Consider the following 21,761-nt stretch of genomic DNA (forward strand, 5'->3'; position numbering starts at 1 on the left):
CTCAGCTTCCTGGACCTCTCTGAGGAGCAGTGCATACAGAGGCTCAGAGTCAGTCGCCAGGTAGTCGTAGACATCTGCAGCCTCCTTAATGACGAGCTGCTCCCGGATGGACCGAGCAGCATCTTCTTACCTGTCGCTGTCAGCATTCAAAGTCACCACTGCCCTCAACTTCTTCGCCTCCGGATCCTTCCAGGGTGCTGCCGGGGACATCACCGGGGTCTCTCAGTCGTCTGCACAAAAGTGCATAAGGCAGGTCACCGATGGCTTGTTCTGCAGGGCCTCGCACTATATCAAGTTCCCCATGGATAACCTCAGCCGGACAGAGAGGGCATTGGGATTCCAAGCTGTGGCTGGCTTCCCACGGGTGCAGGGTATAATTGATTGCACCCATATAGCAATACGAGCACCTCCACACGAGCCAGGACTGTTCATCAACAGGAAGGGCTATCACTCCATCAACACTCAGCTCATTTGTGACCACCGCAAGAGATTCCTTCACGTGTGCGCCAGATACCCTGGCAGCTGCCACGATTCCTTCATCCTCCGGGAGTCCAACGTCCCGCCCCTCTTCCACGCACCCAACACCCGCAAGGGCTGGCTCCTCGGGGACAAGGGATACCCCCTGCACAAGTGGCTCATGACACCTCTGAGGAACCCCACCACTGAGCCACAGCGTCGATATAATAACAGCCACATCGCTACCAGGTCTACGAGCAGGCTATAGGGCTGCTCAAGATGCGCTTCAGGTACCTTGATCATTCTGGGGGAGCTCTTCAATACGTGCCACAGAGTGGGATGCATTATAGTCGTCTGTTGTGCCCTGCACAACAAGGCACAACAGAGAGGGGTGCCTCTGGAGCAGGCCCCATCCACATCTGCCACCCATATTGAAGAGGAGGAGGAGGAGGAGGAGGAGGAGCAACCCATGGGCAGAACAGCGGCTCACCTGGCTGCTCGTGAGGCCAGGGAGTCACTGATATGTGAACGGTTCTCCTAACATCAGACAATGTGAAGAGTCCAGTCCTCACCACCTGGACAGAGGAGCGGCCAGACCAGCCTCCTCCCCGCCCCCTGCACAAAACAGTCCTGCAACTACACCTACACCCACTGTAGAATGACCCAATGGGTGGCATCAAGTGTGCGTGTTTATGGTGAACCCCATGAAAGGAACTTATTGCACAAGCCAGTCAAGAATGGGCAAGACGTGGCAGTAGTGGTGATAATAATAAGATTTACTGTGAATGTGAAAGAAAACAAATATAAATAAAAAACATGACAAATTGTCAAACACCCTTGTGCATCCTCTTTGTGCTCACAAAACCTTAGCCTTTTGCTTCCTATTACTCCTACATGGTGCTTCCCCTGTGGCTGGAGCAGAGGTAGTGGCAGGTTGCTCTAGTCATGCCCTGACCGATTAGATGCTTTGCAGACACCCTCTGGGTTTCGGTGCCCGTGAGGACCCCTCCAAAGACTGCTCCACCTGCACCTGTGCAGGGGCAGACTCGACCACCTGGAGAGGAGGCAGCATTGCGGTGTCTGGTTGAGACGGGGGCAACGGGTGAAACGTGGAAGTGCTTTGAGTGGCGTCCCCACTTTGATGTCCACTTTCGCCATCATCCCTTTCCTGGGCCTTCTGGCATCTCTTCTCCTATCAAGGCAAAACACGGAGAGGCGTGATTGAGTAATGGTTGCATAGTGACCTGCTGCATGCATTGGTGTGGGTGGGGGTGACTGTGAGGGAGATGCATGGGAGGGTGCGTGTGAGACATAGCCATGAGAGTGTATGAGGACTGGGTTGCGTGGTAGTGTTTGAAAGGGAACTGGGGCGGTGAGTAAGTGCAGGCAAGGTGAGGATGATAGTTCAGTGGATGTGAGGAGTGATGTTGAGAGCATTGTGGTGGCAGTGCAGAAGGGTTTGTGTGGTGGTGGAGGTGATGTGGAAGACGGCGTGTGGGAGAATGCGTAAGTATACTCATTTTGGCTGACCTGGTTAGGTCATTAAAGCACTTCCTGCACTGGACCCAGGTTCGGGAGCTGTTACTGCCGCTGCTGACCTCCTCTGCCACCTTGGTACAGACCTTCTTGGTGGCAGAGGCAGGCCACTTCCTCCCATCCCATGGGAGAAACGTTTCCCTCCTCCTCCTGACCCTATCGAGCAGCACCTGGAGTGAGGAGTCTGAGAACCTTGGAGCAGCCTTGCCTCTGGGCTGCTCCATGCTGCCAATTTGGTTCTTTGCTGCAGGAGGAGCATTGGAGGACTGCCCCTTTAAATAGGGCTCCTCCTGCTGACAGCCTGTGATGCGGGTGCGCCCGCTGCGCAGATCTGGAACGTGAAACCCAGAAGAACACGTAAGTACCTTCAATTAGGCTGCGATCGCGTGCGGAGCACCCCGATTTCACTGGGCGCGTTACCCACGCGCCCAGTCGACCCCCCGCTGCCAACCTGCCTCCCTCCTAATATCGGGCCCAATGCCTCTTTGAAACAAGAAATCATCTTGTTTTATTCTTTAGGCTGTGCATAAGTAAGCAGTCTGCATACAAACTTGAAGCCACGTAACAGGACAAAATGTGTTGGTTGGAGGACTGGATAGTGCAGTGCATCAACTCACTGCTCCGTTATCTTTGGGGGCTGGGTTTAAATCCAGTTCAAACTTCTCTCTCTGCTCTATGTAAGGGGCCTATGTAAAAGGGGTTTGGGCAATTTCAACCCAGTTACTAAAGTCCGAGCCCATAGGATAAAATTCCCCCTAAATTGGTATTAATTGCCACAAAATTGGCAAAATTGACTGTAAAGAAGGATGGTTTGGGAAGTGGAAAATAATTTACGCTAAAAATATCTTCTGCGGTTAAGACTAAGACACATTTTTGTGACAGAAAGGATGGAGCTTTATTTCACATTTAAGTGAACTTTGTTTTGCAGCTGGCTGTACCATATCTGACCTTGTAATGCTTGATGCTGACACTGAGTGACAAAAATTAGTAAAAAATGTTCTACTTCTCACCTTGATGAGCATTAAGTAATTGAGTTTTTAAAAATACTCTAGTTTGCTACTTACCCGAGTTCTCATGATCAGACACCAGTCTGAGTATGTTACCCGGCTCACCATCTATGTTAAAGCACACGGACAACTTGCTGAATGGGAAATCAGCAACAAAATGAGGATCCCCGTCAGCTGGATAGCAAACAAATACTACAGTTCATAAAGATGGCATTAAATTGGCATATATAGTAAACAGGTTTGAAACAAGAGTGCATTCAGTTCATATGTTTGCAATTGTTTATCTCCACTTAAATTTTTAAAAAAGGAAGACTAGAATCTTAACACATCTACCAGAAATATTTCAAAGTCGTATACAATGAGTTACTGTGCTTGTTGTGTAATATAGGCAACTTTGGCAGCCATTTTGCACATAGCAAGATCCCACAAATACCAACAAGATGAAAGACTATTTCATTTGCTTTGGTGGTGTTAATTGAGGCAGAATGTTGGTCAGAACAACGTCCTGCTCTTTTTTGTGGTACAAGTAGAATTGTAACACAAAATGGTACAATGTTGCTGCCTACCTACATGAAAGGACCGCCATCACTTTAGGTGATCTGGAGAGAGGCATGGCCATCTGGGAAAGGGAACCAGTTATACGATAATTAGAAAAATAAATGGGCAATGTTTTGACTTCCCTCTTCCTTGCTTCTTTAATCTAAAGAGTTTTTAAAATCTAGCATCGGTGTCACCTAATCATTATTTCATGATGTTTCTTATCTTCTCTCCTGCTTTTTTGACCTTTGGTCCAGCTTTATGACCTTCCTCTAAGTTTCTCAGTTTAAAACAAGAACATTTTTCTAACACATAATGAAGCTTCTAAGATCACATGCAGTTATATTTAGAATGATATTTGTGCCACAGAGGGCTCCGAAGCAGAAACAAGTCAGACAAGTCATCACAAGGAATGGAGGGCAGCTCCCATCCATTATAATAGAGACAGAGGGGAGCAAGTATAAAACGACAGGGGATGAAAATAAATTAATAATGTAATATTGGGCCTTGGAATAACATGCTGTCACCCAGCTCACTGACTAGAGTGGTAGGACGCAGATTCACTTCTGCGATTCCTCGTTTTATGAACTGGCATCCGTGCAGGCTCTGGGGACATGCAAAGCAAAGGCCAAGAACAAAGCAGAGATCAATGCTGAAAGTCACACAGGGCCACTTTCACATACCCTCTAGGAGTCAGCTGCAGGATGACTTTAGCAAAGACATGCAAGGAGCGCCCTAAAATATATCAAATAAATTGAAAATATTATGGAGCATTTCAATTCACTTGCATCTTCAGTAGTTTTCTCTTCAAATGTTTTCTTCCAATCTCCTCTCTCTCTTTTAAAGGGAAGGGGTTTTTGCCTCCCACTCAGCTTGCCCGTTGCCTTCCCTGGAATGCCCTGACATCACAGGTAATGTCTCAGTTACCATGCCTATTGTGTCCCCCTCCCTCCAAGGAAAAAGCAAAATGTCAATTTTCAGATTAGTTTCAGTGCCTGTGACTCCTCAATCTTCAACTCTCTCCAGTTGGCTATATCTGAAGCCACGCTCTTCACAACAACTCCCTCCACCCCAAAAATAATTCAGCACCCAGTCTAAAAAATAACGATACATTATACTATACCAAATGGTACTAAAAGAACTTGAAATCTAGATAAAGATCTCAGATGCAATCTTGTAAAAAATATACTGACTATAAGAAAAACTGTCCAATTTTTAGTATACAAATGTTTAATACATTTGTGTAAAATTGTTCTGTCCAGTATTTTAATGGAGGTGTCAGCTTGTACATTATTTTATTCTAATTTTAAACTGGTGTTGTCTCTATTTAAATAGCGAGCGAAGGAATTTCATAAGAATGCATTCAATATTCCAATGCTCATGAATACACAATGTAACTTCAGGATCTACATCGTCAATTATTATCTGCTGACAAAGAAATATTTCTCTAAGTGGAAAGAATCCCGTTTGTAATTTCTGTTTTTGTTCAGATCTAACCAATTCTGTACAGTCAGTCATATAGTGATAGGTCTGTGCTCTTTAGCCAGCACTGAAAATGTTTCACAAGTCAAATTTAAACAGGCGAACCCTGAGTAATTAGCAAGCCGTACAGTGGTGTGCCGGACACTGTAATTTTCGTTGTGATTAAGACTTGAAGCAATGGTTCGAAATAACTGGTTGAAGGGCCTTCAGTGAAGAGGTTCAAAGATCAAGCACTTACCTGATGTTTTTGAAACCACTACAGTTTTCTTCTTCTTTCTTAAAGAGGTGCTGTCTAGACAAAGAAATGATCAGTGTTAAACCGATTTTTGAACTTAATTCTGCATTACTAACATCTGGCAATTATCTGGACTATGTCTTTTGATGCATACTTAAAATGGATACTTAAACTGTTAGCACACATGTAATTGATATTTAACTCTTTGACCTGAATCTCCTGGGCAGTTTTATGCCAATAATTTCTGGGAGGGTTTTCCCGATCTCCCTCCGTAGCTGCCGTGGAAGATCAGCAGAAATCATGGGCAAACAGTGTAAACAGCTATTTTTCCAGGGTTTGCGCTGATCTTCTGTTGAAGTAACGGTAGAAAGATCCCTTTCTGCCTCGTTATCATGTGACAAGGGTTCTGATGGTGCACTCTGGTTATTGTAGTTTCACAACAGAGGGATGAAAACTACAACCTCCATGATGCATCTCTCTCATACGCACAGATTTTGTCAATGGAAGCCAGAGGTCCCTGCCCCAATTGTTTAATCCAAGTTTTGGGAACAAAGCATAACTAAAAGCCCAGGCTGCATAGAGATAAGAACAAGCTTGTGTGGGGGTAACTTCTTCTAACATAAAATGGGTATCTTTATGGTTTTTTTAAATTATGTCATTTTAATGTATTTATTGTGGTGTAGATTTAATTTTAGGCATCTGTAGTGAGATGTGAAAGGAAACAATGTGGTGACTCACAGAACATGAAGAAAATTGAATAATTTGTGATACTTGCTGGTTTGTGAATGGTAGCTTTGAGCAGTTTGCTTGGTTGGTTTTTTAGTGATTGCTGGTTGTTAAGTGGTAGCTTTTCCTACCTGTCGAGTGGATGAAACTATTTTTTGATTGAATGTTATTTCGATTGTTTTGCATTTAATCAATGGAATATTTGAGCCATTTGGCATGGTAACTTTGCACATTGTTGTCATTTCGGCCAATCACAGTGTTTTGCCCAACAGATACTTTTGAGGGGTGACTCTGTGAAGTATAATGTCTTTGCGTTGTGATGCCTTTGACAGATTTACTTCAAGCACTTCTACCAGACACAAATCTTTTAATTATACAGACAGTTTTCAGTCAATCAGAACAGTGTATTTTAGAGCAGTAAAGTTGAATGAATTTATAAATGAAAAGGGTAAAGCATTAAACCAATAATCAACATTTTGCTGATTAATATTTATCATTAAGCGATATTCACAAGGTACACTGCACAAAATTTGAACCATATTTAATATTAATTGAGTTTGGGGTTAAGGCCCATTGAAGGGGAAGAGTGCATTATGGGTAAAAAATTGTAAATCCAGTTTTTATTAATAGGCGTATGATTTTATTACATATAATTCACAAAGAAAGTCTCCCCCCACCATTAAAGCAAAATAGAGGGGGCTTTAGTCCTCAGTTGGTTATGTTGTGCTTGATCCAGAAATCCCCTGTGCTGCCATTAAGGGACTAAAATGGGAAAGTATTCCAAATTCCATTTTAAAAAGAAACATCAAAAAGGATAGTCCACTAAAGGTATTTAGCAAGCAAAAATTTGACTTATGAATAGGGCAAAAGGGAATTCAATAAGTTACCAACTAATAGCAGTGCTCACTGTAAAAATCTACTTTACCTGGTTTAGATATTCTGTGTAAACTCTGTACTCTCTCATCTTTCACCTCAGGTACATTCATTGCATTCTCTGTGGATCCGTTGATCTGTTCGTCTGAACTCTTCACATTCAGTGAGGTGAGGGGTGTGACAAAATGGTATTCCAACGAAAGATTTCTTGCCTTGTCTGAAAGAATTTCCTTCTCTTTGCTACTGTCACTCTTTAGTCGAGATCTCAGCAGTTCTTTTATGGTTAAGTAGCTCCATGCCCTCTGGATTAACTTGGCATCATTAGATTTTCCCTTAGTGCTGTTTGAACTTTTCCTGGTATCGTTAATAATCATGTTCGTCTCCAGCATGAGGTGTTTGTCACTCGTGCTTGCCGTAACTTGTACATGCAAGTTGTCGACAGTGTCATTTGCCAGCTTCCCTGCGATCACGAGTTCTGATCCATTGAAGTAGTTTGTGAAGAAATTCTGCGTCACGTACTCCACAGCATCTTCGGAATAATCCACGCGAATGTCCGAGAGGAGCGGCGTCCCGATTTCGTCATAGAAACCTTTCAATTGGGCGCTGGCATCCGAGTCTTCATAGATCCTCCGCATTACTCCGCAGTTTTCCAGTGACATTCGCTCGAGGAGCCTGTAATCCACATCTCTTCCTATTCCCAAACTGAAGAGGCAGAACTGGTTTTCAATGGCCTCTTTCGTATTCCTTAGGATTTTGTGAGGTCGAACTTCGGCGATTGTTGGGCGTCCGTCTGTCAAGAAGATGATTAATGATACTGTCCGCACAGCCTTGTCCTGCTGAGCTATGTAATCTTTCAACAATTTGGATCCAGTCTGGATGGCATCGTTTATATTGGTACCTGGGAAGCAAAGTGGAATTTTGAACAAAATTGCCCTCAAAGAACCATAAAGTTTCACAGCACAGAAGGAGGCCATTCGGCCCATTGCACCTAGGCAGGCTTTCTGAAAGAGCTATCCAATACAGTTCCAAATTCAGGCTTTCTATTTTAATTTGTTCATTTAGCTGGATAGATATTTGGCTTGCATGCCAAGGCCTGGTGAGATTTTAGCTCCTGTGCCTTATTTTCATACTAAGGATCGGGCTTCAGCCCGAACCCTGCAGGAATCACTACCTGGCAAGTGGGCGGGAATGGAAATTCATCCAGCAGCTGGGAACCCACAGCAATAATCCCTGGCATTCAGGTAAGTCTCGGGGTTTATGATTTGTTTTAAAAATAAACAAATTGGTCTATTCATAATTGGTCTATTCAATTTATTTTCAAACTAAATGATGATGCTGCCAACAAGGCTTGGAAGATTTACTGAGCCTGACAGTGAGGGAGCTGTTTCACTATCAGCAGAGATATACTTAAGAGTGTTTCAATGATTGTGTAGTTCCGGTGTTGTTCACAATCTTCGGCTCAGTAACTTCACACGGCCAATTCTCCTCACTTATGCCTCTATGTTTAATGCTAAATTTTCTGGAAAATTATTTTATAAACATAGTGGACAAAAAAAAATCCCAGAAAAGCATCTGAAATTAATTACAGCTCTGGTCAATATTGTAAAATATGGAAACATAGGTACAGTAAAATCCCCTTCCAGTACTTAATGTGACATCAGTAATAAATAATAATTTGACATAGATGTCACTACAATGATACGAAAAATCATCAAGTGTTTCAGTCACTAAGTTTGCTAACTTGTTATCACAGTTAGATTATAATAATTCTTTTGCAGTTGGAACAGGGCATACAAGTGATGAGTGACCAGCTCAGCACAAGCTCATTGTTGGTGCCTGACAGATCTAGAGGCCTCCATTGAAACAAGATGAGAGATCAGAAGGAAAGGTTTCAGAATGAAATTAAAACACAGTCCCTTTTACCTCCTGAAGGTGACATTAGGTAGATGTACTTCCTGGCATCCCGTAGAATCTCCCGAGTGACGGGGACAAGTTTTCCACGTTGCCAGACCTTGACATGGTTGGAGAAGTTGATTATGTTGAAGTGGTCAGTGGGTCGAAGGTCATTGAGGATGGTGAAAAGGGCATCTTTAGTCTGAAAATATACACATTGCTTAATGCGAAGGCATTTTTACATAAAGTCCATGCAAAACTTTTTCTACTGCAGACTTTGGCCACATGTTATTACAATATGCACTTACCTGTAGGTTGACAGTGCCATTTTAAGACTTCTCCCCACCCACCCCACTACTCCCTGTATTCTACAAGTTATGTCATAGGTTTATTGCACGAATGATCTGAGACCATTAGAGGCACAGTGGGAAACACAGCTGGTATGATATGAGATATACTACAGGCTACGAATCTATCTCTGCCCACATGGGGAGAGCTCTGCTTACAAGCATGCTCACAGCTTCATTCCCAACCTGTAACCTTTTTAATATTTTGAGATGAGTGGCATCGCTTTCTCAAAACATTCAGTAGTAGGTTTATAAACCTGGATTCACATTGCACTTGAACTGTATTCTACACAGTTGTCAAATCCTGTGTGATGGTCTTCCCAAGGGGCACTTAACATTACCTGCTTGCAGTCAGATCATTACTTGACAAGGAACTTGAGCTGCAATGGATTTTTTTGGTTTTTTTCTGTTTGTTTGTTTTTTTTTGTTGACTGTATATTCGGGGGCTCTGTAGGTAACACCTCTCTGTCTGAACACCGTGATTGCCTTGGCAACGGGCAGTTGCAAAGACTATCTGTAATCACCATGTATTGTTCTGTGATTTATAAATGCGTAGGCTTCGAGGAGTTCCTGACATTTACCTGAAGAAGGAGGAAGCCTCCGAAAGCTTGTAAATTTCAAATAAAATCGTTGGACTATAACTTGGTGTTGTAAAATTGTTTACAATTTGCAATGGATTAGGCATTGCTCTTTCATTCAATCCAGCCTAGCCTAACAAGATGGAAATCTCAACTGTCTGCTGTCTCAATTTAGTTTCTAATTGACAATGTCACTTAAACAAGTTGTAGGAAATGGGGAAAAAAATGCCATACTAGAGCAGTAGAGGGTGTTCTTCTGAGGATCTGACTGAGATACAGGCAAATTGTTAGGACAGAGTAGAAGGAGCTTTACTTAGCATTAAGCTATTCTGTATCTAACCAGGGAGTGATTGACGCTGCAAATGGGTGCCTGAAATGGAAAGTGGTCCATTCCCCAGTATCCTTCACCTTGATAAGCACAATGTATTTAACATGAAGAAGAAGGTGGATTTGGACTTATGCTGCCATTTTCATGACTGCTCTCGTATTCAGATGAATGGAGTTGTACAACTGCAGTCTTGAGGCATTAACCACTACATAGTTGAAGGATGCAGTCCCAAGCAATGATTTACTCGAGGGCAGCGGATTGTCACTGGGATTTTAATAAAATGTAATCTCGAGTATATGTTGCAAGTCACTGCCCAGTATTACATACAAATGCTTTCCAAACTAATGGGGACATTTTAAGTATTTTTCATTCTCTTTCAAATGCTCTGAGTTGCTGATATTCTTCAGTTATCACTACAGCAGCCAAGTCAGGTTTCCTGGGAACTTCGGGAATCAGTGCTTGCAGCCAGTCACTTGTCAGGAACCACCTGGATGAAGTGGTCTCACACCAGCAGGATTGGACATTGGCTCCAGTATAAAAGCAGCAGATGCAAAGCCCCACCAAAAAAGGTAAGACTTCAAGTTAAAACAAATTCTGATTACCTGCTGTACCACCATGTAAATTTATAGCTGAAAATGAACCAACTATTTTGCAATAAAGCAGAAAATACTACAATTGCACAGCAGGCCTGTCAGCATCTGAAAAGGGAGATGGAGATCCTTCATCAGAACTGAGTTAACCTGCCTTTTCTCTTTTTAGACGCTGAAGAGCCTGCTGTGTATTTCCAGCATTCTCTGTTTTTATATCAGATTTCCAACATTTGCATTTTTATTTTTTGATTTCCTATTTTTTTTTTAATTCACTTCTGTCAAGTGAATTGTTTAATAGTGGATAGCTCTGTTTGAAGAAATATCTGTAACATATTTTAGTATTTCTCATTCTCTATTTTGGGAAGGTGTTTGGAGTTTTTTTTTAAGTTTTCTCAGATTTTGTGATGAATCAATGAAATTCTACACAAATTTCTGTCAAGGAATGATTTAGTGGAATGGAAATGATGATAAAACACAGATCCCATGACAGGGGAATACTAATTGTGAAGTTCCTAGAATCTTAATCATACTTTGCAGTTGCAATTATTTAGAACTCCAATCCAACAGAGATTAATTCACCAAATGCTTTGAGATTTGAATTCACTGAACTGCCAATAAAGTCAACAAGTACCGATACCAATATTTTACACATACTGTTATTTTACAAGTTTGCCCTCTAGCCTTATGGCATGTATGATGTCAGGAAAGCAATCTTGGACCCATTATAAAGTCAGCCATTTCCTTGACTTTGTGTGTAACCTCTGATTGGAAACAGCTACATCCTAAATACAAAATAGCAATGGGACACACATATTGATGGATCAACAGACCGAATGGGATATATCACATGTCTGCATACATTTTCTATTGCTGTGCTCCCAACAATGAGGGATAATTTCCTTTATATTTCCATATTACACTTAATTCACTTATGCTCCCATTAGGCTTCCACTTTCATGCTAATACAAAGTGGTTTCAGGTGCAGAAAGCAATCTGATTCCCAAACACATGGAAACCAAGGGCTCGAATTTAGCAGGCCTGCGGGTTCCCAGCAGGTGGTCCTCCGGGAGCGTGGTCAACACGCTCGGCGAAATTAGTGGGTTGCCCACGCGATCGTAGCAGGCAACCCACTAATAGGAATCAATTACCTGCTCCTCCGGGGTCCACGGCGCTGGCCCGCGCGTCGGTCGGGCTGCGCATGCGCAGTACAATCTGTCAGCTGGAGGCTCTCTAGTTAAAGGGGCAGTCCTCCACTGACAGATGCTGCAACCAATGGAACAAATTGCAGCATGGAGCAGCCCAGGGGGAAGGCTGCTCCCAGTTTAATGATGCCTCACCCCAGGTATCATCAGATGGGGTGAGGAGGAGGGGGAGGACACAGATCTTCCCCCCGGCGGGCGGGAGGAAGCGGCCTGCCTCTGCCACCAAGAAGGCCTGGCTCGAGGTGGCAGAGGGGGTCACCTGCGCCACCAACATATGGCCCACCTGCATACAGCGCAGGAGGCGCTGCAATGACCGCAGTAGGTCAGCCGCAGTGAGAACATGAAGTCTTTCCCCTATACTCCGTCTGCCACAACACTGCCCCCACCCCACATCTCCTTCGGCACCGCCAACACTATTCTGTCACATCACCCTTCATACCCACTCAAACCCCATCCTCATCTTACCTCCACCTACTCACCTCGCCAGTACTCATCCTGCCACTAACACGCAACCCAATCCTCATACAATCTCATTGCTCCATCCCATACTCACCCTCCCGTGCATCTCCCTCACGGCCAGCCTCACTCAACCTGCCACCACCTGTGCTGCAGCCACAGGGCATGCATCACATATGTGCAGTAGGCAGCGTAAGGCAAACGTGTCGTCAGCATGAAGGGGGTGCACAAGGGTGTCTGAGGGTTTGTCATGGGTGTTACCCATATTGAATTTCAGAGCAACAAACAGCACACATTATATTGACACCACCACTGCCATGTCTCCGCGAATCCTGTCCGTTGTGTCCAATAATGCCCGCTCCTGGGTATCACTATGAGGACCCACCACTGATGCCACCCATCGTGTTACTGCAGAGTAGGTGCAGGTGTATTTGCAGGGCTCGTCCGCGCAGACGACTGAGAGACATCGGCGGTGTAGCCGGCTGCACCCTGGAAGGATGCGGAGGAGAAGGTGTGGAGGGCAGTGGTGACTTTGACAGCGACAGGTAAGCAGTTGGTGCTGGGGCCAGCCAGGAGCAACTCGGCATGAAAGAGGCTGCAGATCTCCGCGACTACATGTCGAGCGAATCTGCGCCTCCCTGTGCACTGCTGCTCGGAGAGGTCCGGGGAGCTGCGCCTCGGTCTGTGGACCCTGTGGCGAGGGTAGTGCCCTCTGCGATGCGTCTCTCTCTGCGGTAGCCCTCCCTCCTGCTGTGCAGGTGGGCGTGCAACAACACCGTGTTGGGGGGATCCACGTCTCTGCGAGGCTGCTGGGGCTGGTCATGCTCTTCATCCTCCGAGGGTGTCCACACACCACCCATCTGGCAGGTGTTGGTGTGAGGGGTTGTGCAGGGTAGGTGGGTGGTTCCTCGGACTGGGGCTGCGGTTTCGTGTCGGTCTGTCCTCTGGCTTGGCGGGGGGTGGTGGAGGGCAGGGGTTGCCCTATGTGACGCGGTGGCCTCCAGCGTGGGTGAGGGCTCTCCCCCGTGGAGCGCACCTTGGCACCTGCCACAGGCTGCTGGCTGCAACACGCCTGGTTGAGGAGGGACTGTTTCCCCCAGTGTGGGAAACTCACTGCCTTGAACCGAAAATCCCACACTTCCTCTTTTGACAGCTGCTTCAGCTCATTAACTGACCACAACGAGCAAGGTAAGTACTCTCAAGTGGAACCCCGCTGGCTTTAATTGCCTGCGGGATTCCCACCAGCGGGGCTTGCGCGCGCTGCCCCGCACGTCAGCGCGGTACCCGGAAGTGGCCGGGATTTCGTCGCGATCCGGTCACATGACCGGATATCGGGATTTTCGGGGCCACCCCGCTGGGAACCCGCCGGAAACACGATCCCAAAATCGAGCCCCAAGTTTTGCCTACACACACTAGCTGGGGACTTGTGTTTCCATGCTCACCACAACTTTCTGTCTTTCAAAGAGGGCTAAAAATTGCAGACTGGTAAACAAAGATAAGGAAACCCCTGACTGTTATTACCACTGTTGAATTGTGGAAATATTACTGTATATAACATATTGAAATTTAAGTATGAGAGAGAAACCATAAACTAATGAACACTGGTGTTGCTATTCTTTAAGTTGCTTCTGCGTAATAGTATTTCCAAATTATATCTGTATAACTAGATATGCAGATTTAGTTACTGAAGCAACTCGCCAAGGCTTTTTATTTATTCGTTCGTGGGATGTGGGCGTCGCTGGCAAGGCCAGTATTTATTGCCCGTTCCTAATTGCCCTTGAGAAGGTGGTGGTGAGCCGCATTCTTGAATTGCTGCAGTCCGTGTGGTGAAGGTTCTCCCATTGTGCTGGTAGGTAGGGAGTTCCAGGATTTTGACCCAGCGACGATGAAGGAACGGCGATATATTTCCAAGTAGAGATGGTGTGTGTCTTGGAGGGGAACGTGCAGGTGGTGTTGTTCCCATGTGCCTGCTGCCCTTGTCCTTCTAGGTGGTAGAGGTCGCGGGTTTGGGAGGTGCTGTCGAAGAAGCCTTGGCGACAGCAAGGCTACAGCATCTCCCAAACCCCCGACCTTTACCACCTAGAAGGACAAGGGTAGCAGGCACATGGGAACAACACCACCTCCAAGTCACACATCATCCTGATTTGGGCATATATCGCCATTCCTTCATCGGCGTTGGGTCAAAATCCTGGAACTCCCTACCTAACAGCATTGTGGGAGCTCCCTCACACATGGACTGCAGCGGTTCAAGAAGAAGGCTCACCACCACCTTCTCAAGGGCAACTAGGGATGGGTAATAAATGTTGGCCTTGCTAGTGAAGTCCATAACCTGAGAATGAAAAGATCAATGCAAGATACAAAGGGTATATTATGTAGATAGAGTACATTACTTACACCTGTGTGATTCTGCCCTGGCGATCAGAGACCAGCTGCATTCTGCTGGTGTTAAAAACTTTTTGGGCCCTTGTTTCAATCAGTGGCCCTTGCAATCTTGGGAAGCCAGCAGTCCTGTAGAATTGTGCAGCCACCTCATTTTGCTATTACTGGTTACTGGCAAATGTGATGAATATATTGGCCTAGTTAAATAATGCAGTTGTCACCTTCTTTAAGAACCAATGTACAGTAAACTGCTGACACAGATATCAGCACTGCTAACATGGAAGTAGTAGATGCAAAGAGAGATTGAGTGCCATGATAATCTTGACGACCATTGGTAGTGCCCTACACACGGTAGGACTTGTGCGGTGTCTTTCTGAAGGAAATGGCACACCTTTGTCCCTGCAAAGCCTTAGTCTCCTAAAGCATTGCTCGCCAGTCATTTCTAGATGGTTGTGCTTGGGCCTTGTATGCCGCCTGACATCTCTCCCCTGCTCTTACTGGTTCTCCGCATGCAAATGCAGTTCCGGGGAGCCTGAATGCAATATCCATTGCAGTCAGAGTTCTGTATCTTTAAGTTCAAAATGCAGCACTTCACCTGTCACAGCTGACAAGCAAGTATTTGCCTCTGATGCAATACCTGATTGATGTAGGAACATAGGAAGAGGAGCCATTCAATTAGATCATGGCAGATCTGCAGCTCAACTACATTTACCCACGTTAGCTCCATATCCCTTGATACCCTTACCTGCACCCTCTCCAAGGCCAATAAATACTTTCTGAGGTACGATGCCCAAAACAGAACTCCAGATGGAGTCTGACCAAGATATGGGCATTAGAAATGCACCTCACATTGCAATGTGTGAGCTTGCAGTATGGTGTATTTTCCCCTAACACATATCAGCTCTGGAGCGTGTGGAAACCATTTACCTGAACAGCAATTTGACAGTGATAAATAGGCTGGAAATGTGAGCTGCTCCACACCCCCAGTGTTACTGTTTAGCAACCCACAAATAATGCAGGCATTGCAGTTAATGCCAGCAGTAATTTGTCAGGCTGTGTTAAGATAATGGACAAGCAAAATGTTTCAAGCAATTTTAGAGGGAACAAGGATAATTCCGATGAACAGGGATAATTTGTATGATTACAAAGGAGGCTAAGAGCTGGTAACATTTTAATTATGGATGACAAGTGCAATTTTATGTTACAATGCAGCAAGGGAAATATTAAAACATGTTATGATTATTTTAGTGTAGAGAATAAAGTAACATTATCTTCATCACTGGTTACAAGATACAACCGTTCCATTTCCTACATTGCCATCCTTTTTAATGAGCATCAAACACTACTTATTGCAGATGCTTCTGTTTGTGTTATAATTACATCCCTATTAAAACTGACAATCAATTCAAATCAGCCTGACAGCAATGCATACGCGGCTCCGATTTGGAGATGACAAATATTGCAAATGACATATTTTCAGTGTCATGAATTAAGAGTTTTATTCTCTCAATTGGTCTAACAGCTGTCGTTTGTTAAGCAAGGACTCATGAGCTGGCACATACATGGTCTCCTCTTACAGTCCTTCATTTATGAGAAAATGAGTCACACATGAGAAAATGCCAAATGGACAGTGGAATAATCAGGCAAATAAATGGCCTACTTTTACTGTTTTCTTCACTTTGTATGGTTCTCCCAATTCAAAATGAGATAATCTCAGAGTATTGGCTTTTGGGTTGAAATGAATGGAGAATCGTGTCATTGGGACTTGGGTCAATAACTGTAGCTGAATTTCATATCCATATGATTGGATGGATTACAGAAATGTAGAGCTGGGGACAGAGCTGGTATTTGAGAAATTAGAAGTTGAGTACAGTGAGAAAAAAAATCACTTTTGAGGGGCTAGCAATTAAATGTAATTTAAATGTTTTGTTATCTAGGCCATTGGTCCTGTCAGATTTGTTTTATCACATAACTTAAGATTAAAAAAAAGTTTAAAGCAACATAGTTATTACAAAAGTACCTAGTGATAAATTAATATATCATATTGCACATGGCATGTATATACCAGCATCAGTGAGGTTCAATGTAAAAGCATTTTCCATCCAATATTCTAATTTTGGAAATGCTGGTACAGTCGACTCGACTCAAATGCAGACTTTATCGAAGCAGAATCCAAGTAGTGAATTTCAATACACCAATTTTCTTCACATTTATTGCCATTGTATAGAATTCTTGTTCGAAGCATGACATTTTAAGTACAAAATCGCAATTTAAGTATAAAATGCTTCCCAGTTACCCAGTTTTTAAGTGCTTAACATTAATTGTCAGCCTGGTTAAGTTAATAGCACTCTTGCTTCTCTGTCAGAAAGTTATCGATTCAATCCTCATGATGAGAACTTAAGGACATGATTTGGATGGACAGTCTAGTGGTGTACTGAGGGTGTACTGTATGGTTAGAAGTGCTGTCCTGTGTGGGTTTTCAAGTAAGATCCCATGGCACTATTTGAGGAAGTGCAGGCAGTCTTCCTGTCTGATCTTTTTACCACCAACTAGTTATTCATCTCATTGCTATTATGGGACCTTCCTGTATGCAAGATGGCTATTGTATTTGCTACATAACAACAGCGACTGCACTTAAAAAATAATTAATTGTATGCAAAGCACTTTGGACATTTCTGAATGTTATAAGGCACTATGTAAATGCAATTTCTTTCTTTGCTATTTTGCAGGCAATCAACCTACTGCCAATCTTCACTTCATGACTACAGTACATTTTAGAAGTTTAATTATTGTTATGTAAAATATAGCTTTTGTAACAGGTTTTCTGATGTGTTTTATTTAGACTGCGTTGCTAAACAAATGGATTGTGACTTATCGATTTGCAGACTGGCTAATTTTCATCTATGGTTTATGCAACTTCACATCCAAGCAAAGCTCAAATCTTTCTTGGACATCTCTCTCCATCTCTGACAATAGGCTTTCCACAGGTATCAATTAAACATCCACAGACTCCTACAATTATATGGATTATGCTTCTTCCCACTCTATTTCTTGTAAAGACACTGTTCCACTCTCGATCTTCATCCTATCTGCTCTGATGACTCCACTTCTGACACCAGTTTTCCTGAAGTGCCATTTTTCCTCAGCTGAGTTTTCTCTTGTTGGCAATAGTGCCCCTGACCATTTCCCATGCCACCTTTTCATGTCTGTACCCGTTTCCCATGCCACCTTCTCTCTCTCCTCTCACAACAACAACATGGTCCTCCTTTCCTCACCTTCCACCACACTAGCCTCTTCATTCACCAGATCGTTCTCCATTTCCACCATCTGCAACATGATTCCACCACCATCCAAATCTTCTATCCCCTCACCTTTTGATTTTCCAGACAGAGCATTCCCTCCGGTATACACTTGTTCATTCTTCCATCACCCCAACTTCCAGCTTTCCATCCCATGGTACTTTCACATGCAACCATTACAGTTGCAAAACCTGTTTGTTGATCTCTTCCAACACCAGCATCCAAGGTGCCAAACACTACTTACATCCGACACAGCAATTTACATGCACTGTACCTCCAATCTAGTATACTGTAATCATTGCTCATGGTACAGTCTCCTCTACATTGGAGAAACCAAACACAGTTACCACTTTGCCGAACAACTCCATTCTGTCTGAGGTGTCACCCTGACCTCCCTGTGGTTTGCCACATTAACTTAGACTCTCAACGCAACTCTGACCTCTCCACCTTTGGTCTCTTACACTGTTCCCAGCCACGCTAAATGCAAGATTCAAAATGATATCTCATCTTTCTCCTGGGCACTCGCCAATTCTCTGGTCTGAAGATTGAATTTTTCAACTGCAAAACTTAGCTATCTTGCCATTTTCTTAGAGGCAGAGGGTTCTGGAGACATATGTGGGTTCACCAACCAGCACATGAGGCAAGGGTTGATATCATGGATGCAGATTCTTGCTACTCTGATTTCCACAGAGATGCCTAGCTGCAAGTTAAATGATATTTTATTCAATTATTCACAAGATCATCAAAGTAAATGGAAAAGAACTGAATATCTGCCTGGTTGACCTCTATGCTGCAATTTTTAAGGGGTGCAACATTTAAGAACATGGGAGCAAAAGAAAATACAGACCTGAAAAGACTATTCTGGCCAATCCCAAAAATTAATACCTTTCAATTGTCCACTCTCTTAAATATCTATCCAATTTTCCCTTAAACTTTGCCTCACTATCCCCCTCTCTGGGCAGTCCTTCCCTCATATTCTCCATTCTCTGTGTAAAGTAGCTAAATCTATCTGTTTGTACAGCTTCCTTCTTGTGTAAGGTTAAGCCTGTATCCTCTGTTTCTAGAGTTTGTAGCAATCACAAGCATATTGTTGGGGTTCAATTTATCTATTCCCTTAAGAACCTTGAATATTATCTCCCCTGAGCCTTCTCTTCTCCAAACAATCCCAGTCTCCTCAATCTCTCCTCCTAGCTCAGATGCCGTAAGCTAAATATTAGTTCGATTGCTCTTTTCTGCACTGCCTCCAATGCCTGGATATTCTTGCTGTAGTGCAATGGCCAAAAATGTACACAATACTCCAAATGTGGCCAAACGAGCGCCTCAAATTGATTCATTTATCCACTCCTTAGATTTATGCTCAATCTCTCTGGCTATAAATCCCAAGCCCTGGGTAGCTTGTCTTACCACTGTAGCACATTATTATATTCTGCTCACCTACCAGGAACCCATTATTGGCTATACATTTACATGTTAACACAGGTCTATTCACAGTCACTCTTTCCTTTCTCTAGTTTAATTAATTTTCAATCCACCTCAGAAGCTTGCTTCCTATCCCATTCCTTCCTACCTGTGGTATGATTTGCTATGTGGCGCAATATCAAAAGCCTAGCTGAGATTTAAATATATCACACAATTTGATGATTTTTCAGGTGAATGCACTTACAAAGAAAGTGCGTTGCATAATGTAATGCATTTTTTTTGTTATGTAAATGTATAGCCAATAATGGTTTCCTGCTAGGTGAGCAGAATATAATAAAAGCAATTACAATTGAATGGCAGCATCACTTGGCTTACTTTGATTGGTGTTAATTCCTAAGGAGAAGCTTGCCAAATGCAGCAGAATATTGACAGTTCATTTGGCTCACAACAGAGACAAAGACCAACGTCAAGTATTTGGCTGTTAAAAGCTGAAAACAGCAGTAGCAAAACTCAATATTGGATGCCACAGAATATATGACACTTTAATTATTTGTGCCAAAATTAGCTGCAAGAAAACAAAAAAGTTGTCAAGAAGATGTGGTATTTAACAACTTTGTGAAAGTGATACATATTTTCACATTTTATGGCAAGTTGTGTTGTTTACTAAGGCAATAATGATTAGCTCCTTGTACCTGCCAACTGCCTAATGAAGACTCAACTTACACTTGTCTAAAGGCCAGTTAGTAACTATCCTCCTTGCAGTGAGTCCATCTTCAGAATAAGATGGCAAACTGGTATGGCACCACCATTCATGCTAATGCATTAAAGTTGAACTGACTGGTTAGGATACCACCGGCAAATGGAACACTACCAAAAGTCAATGGCTCAGGTGTTGGCCCATGGCTAACAGATGAAAGTTATTTACTAAATCCTGTGTAGCATACGAACTGACTGGGACAAGAAGACTTAAAATAGCTATCTGACCAATGATTATATCATGGAGTGTGGCTTGAGCATATTAGCCTAGTTATAACAACGAATGACAGTTATAATCATACATCAGTGAACAGTCATTATTTAAGTGCAATAAAATTGGTTTCTTTATCAAAGTAAAGAAGTATACCTGTTTTATTTTTTTTCCAACCATTGATCCGCTTGTGTCTATTACAAAAACCACATTCTTTGGCACTGGAGGAAGATCCTTGGGTGCAAAGTAATGTACAAAATATCCATTTTGAACCTGTAAAGGGAAAATAATAATCTTAACAAAACTCTTTTCTCCATATGGTTAAAGTTAACAAAATATAATTGTTTGGTTCATCGGTGTTTGTAGCACAAGTAACCCTGAGATGATGACTGGGTGACACAGTGGGTCAAACAATGGCTGTAAACCTGCAGGACCTGGGTTCAAATGCAGCCCAGCCTAATGGAATGAAAGCATCTCCCTTCTGGCTCTAGGTGTCCTATGTTATAAGAGTTTGGACATAATCAACAAAATTCCCTAGTAGGCATGGGCCCATATTATAACGTGCCTCTTAATTGCTCTACAATTGGCAATCTTATTCACATGAACCACATCAGTGTGAGAAATGAAAAATATCATACTTGTGGAGTAGTTATTCACTTCTGAGGTTGTGAGCTGAGGTACACTGTTGGGGAAGAGTAAAGCGAACACTTAACTGCTGTAGCTGATTATGAAGTACTTGATGCTGACAGTAGCTGCTATATTGCAGAAATGAAGCACATAAAACACTAACTTTAGCATTTAATGTCTGAATATTTCTTTTTTGAGCAAAGATGGTGAAGAGAATGTTACAGTTGGCGCACACTGCCAATATGCTCACCGAAAATCATTTCCAGAGCCATTACCTTTCGAGAGAAAGCAACCATTTGTCAAAATTAACCAACTCATGTTCTTGGTGTAGTGGCATTTACTTACAATTAGGGCTATCAATACCTAAATCATTGCACTGTTAACGGGACTTAGTCGGGGTGGGAAGGAAGAGAAGGGTATATTACAATTGGCCTTAGTGCCCTGGGATTAGGGAGGGGAAGATAAGCCAAGTTTCCTGCTTGTGATCACTATGCAACAATCGCTGCTGAAAGTGCACATGTAGTCATCAGTGACAATGTGATTGGACTTCACTGCAATGTTTGCTACAGTTGAATAGGCCACTTAAATTTAGGCCTGGAATTTTCTGCAACTTTTCAGCATTAGAGTGGCGTAGCACTTTTATTTGCAAGGAAATGCATGCGTAATTGATTTACGCTGGTTTTAAGCTGAAACACGCAAATTTCCCCAATTGTTTGCACTGCTTCCAAGATACATCCGCCTAAACCCTCTGCCATTTATTTACATAGCACTGCCCCCTCCGAGTTTCCTGCATTTACGCCAGTAATGTGCTGGCGTAGATTTAC

The 21,761-nt window shown here is 43.3% G+C and overlaps 1 protein-coding gene across 1 annotated transcript in view; it reads right to left on the bottom strand.

The window, feature by feature from the left end:
• itih5 (inter-alpha-trypsin inhibitor heavy chain 5) overlaps nucleotides 1-21,761 on the bottom strand; it is a 46,840-nt gene that overhangs the window by 10,472 nt on the left and 14,607 nt on the right. The window contains exons 7-11 of the mRNA XM_068005107.1: nucleotides 20,467-20,583; nucleotides 8,776-8,947; nucleotides 6,905-7,750; nucleotides 5,257-5,310; nucleotides 3,057-3,173 (exon numbers count right to left, since the gene is read on the bottom strand). Of these exons, the coding sequence (XP_067861208.1) occupies nucleotides 3,057-3,173; nucleotides 5,257-5,310; nucleotides 6,905-7,750; nucleotides 8,776-8,947; nucleotides 20,467-20,583 (1,306 nt within the window). The remainder of the gene's footprint in view (nucleotides 1-3,056; nucleotides 3,174-5,256; nucleotides 5,311-6,904; nucleotides 7,751-8,775; nucleotides 8,948-20,466; nucleotides 20,584-21,761) is intronic.

Source organism: Heptranchias perlo, chromosome 24 (genome assembly GCF_035084215.1).
Source record: "Heptranchias perlo isolate sHepPer1 chromosome 24, sHepPer1.hap1, whole genome shotgun sequence".
In the NCBI taxonomy this organism is placed as follows: Eukaryota; Metazoa; Chordata; class Chondrichthyes; order Hexanchiformes; family Hexanchidae; genus Heptranchias; species Heptranchias perlo.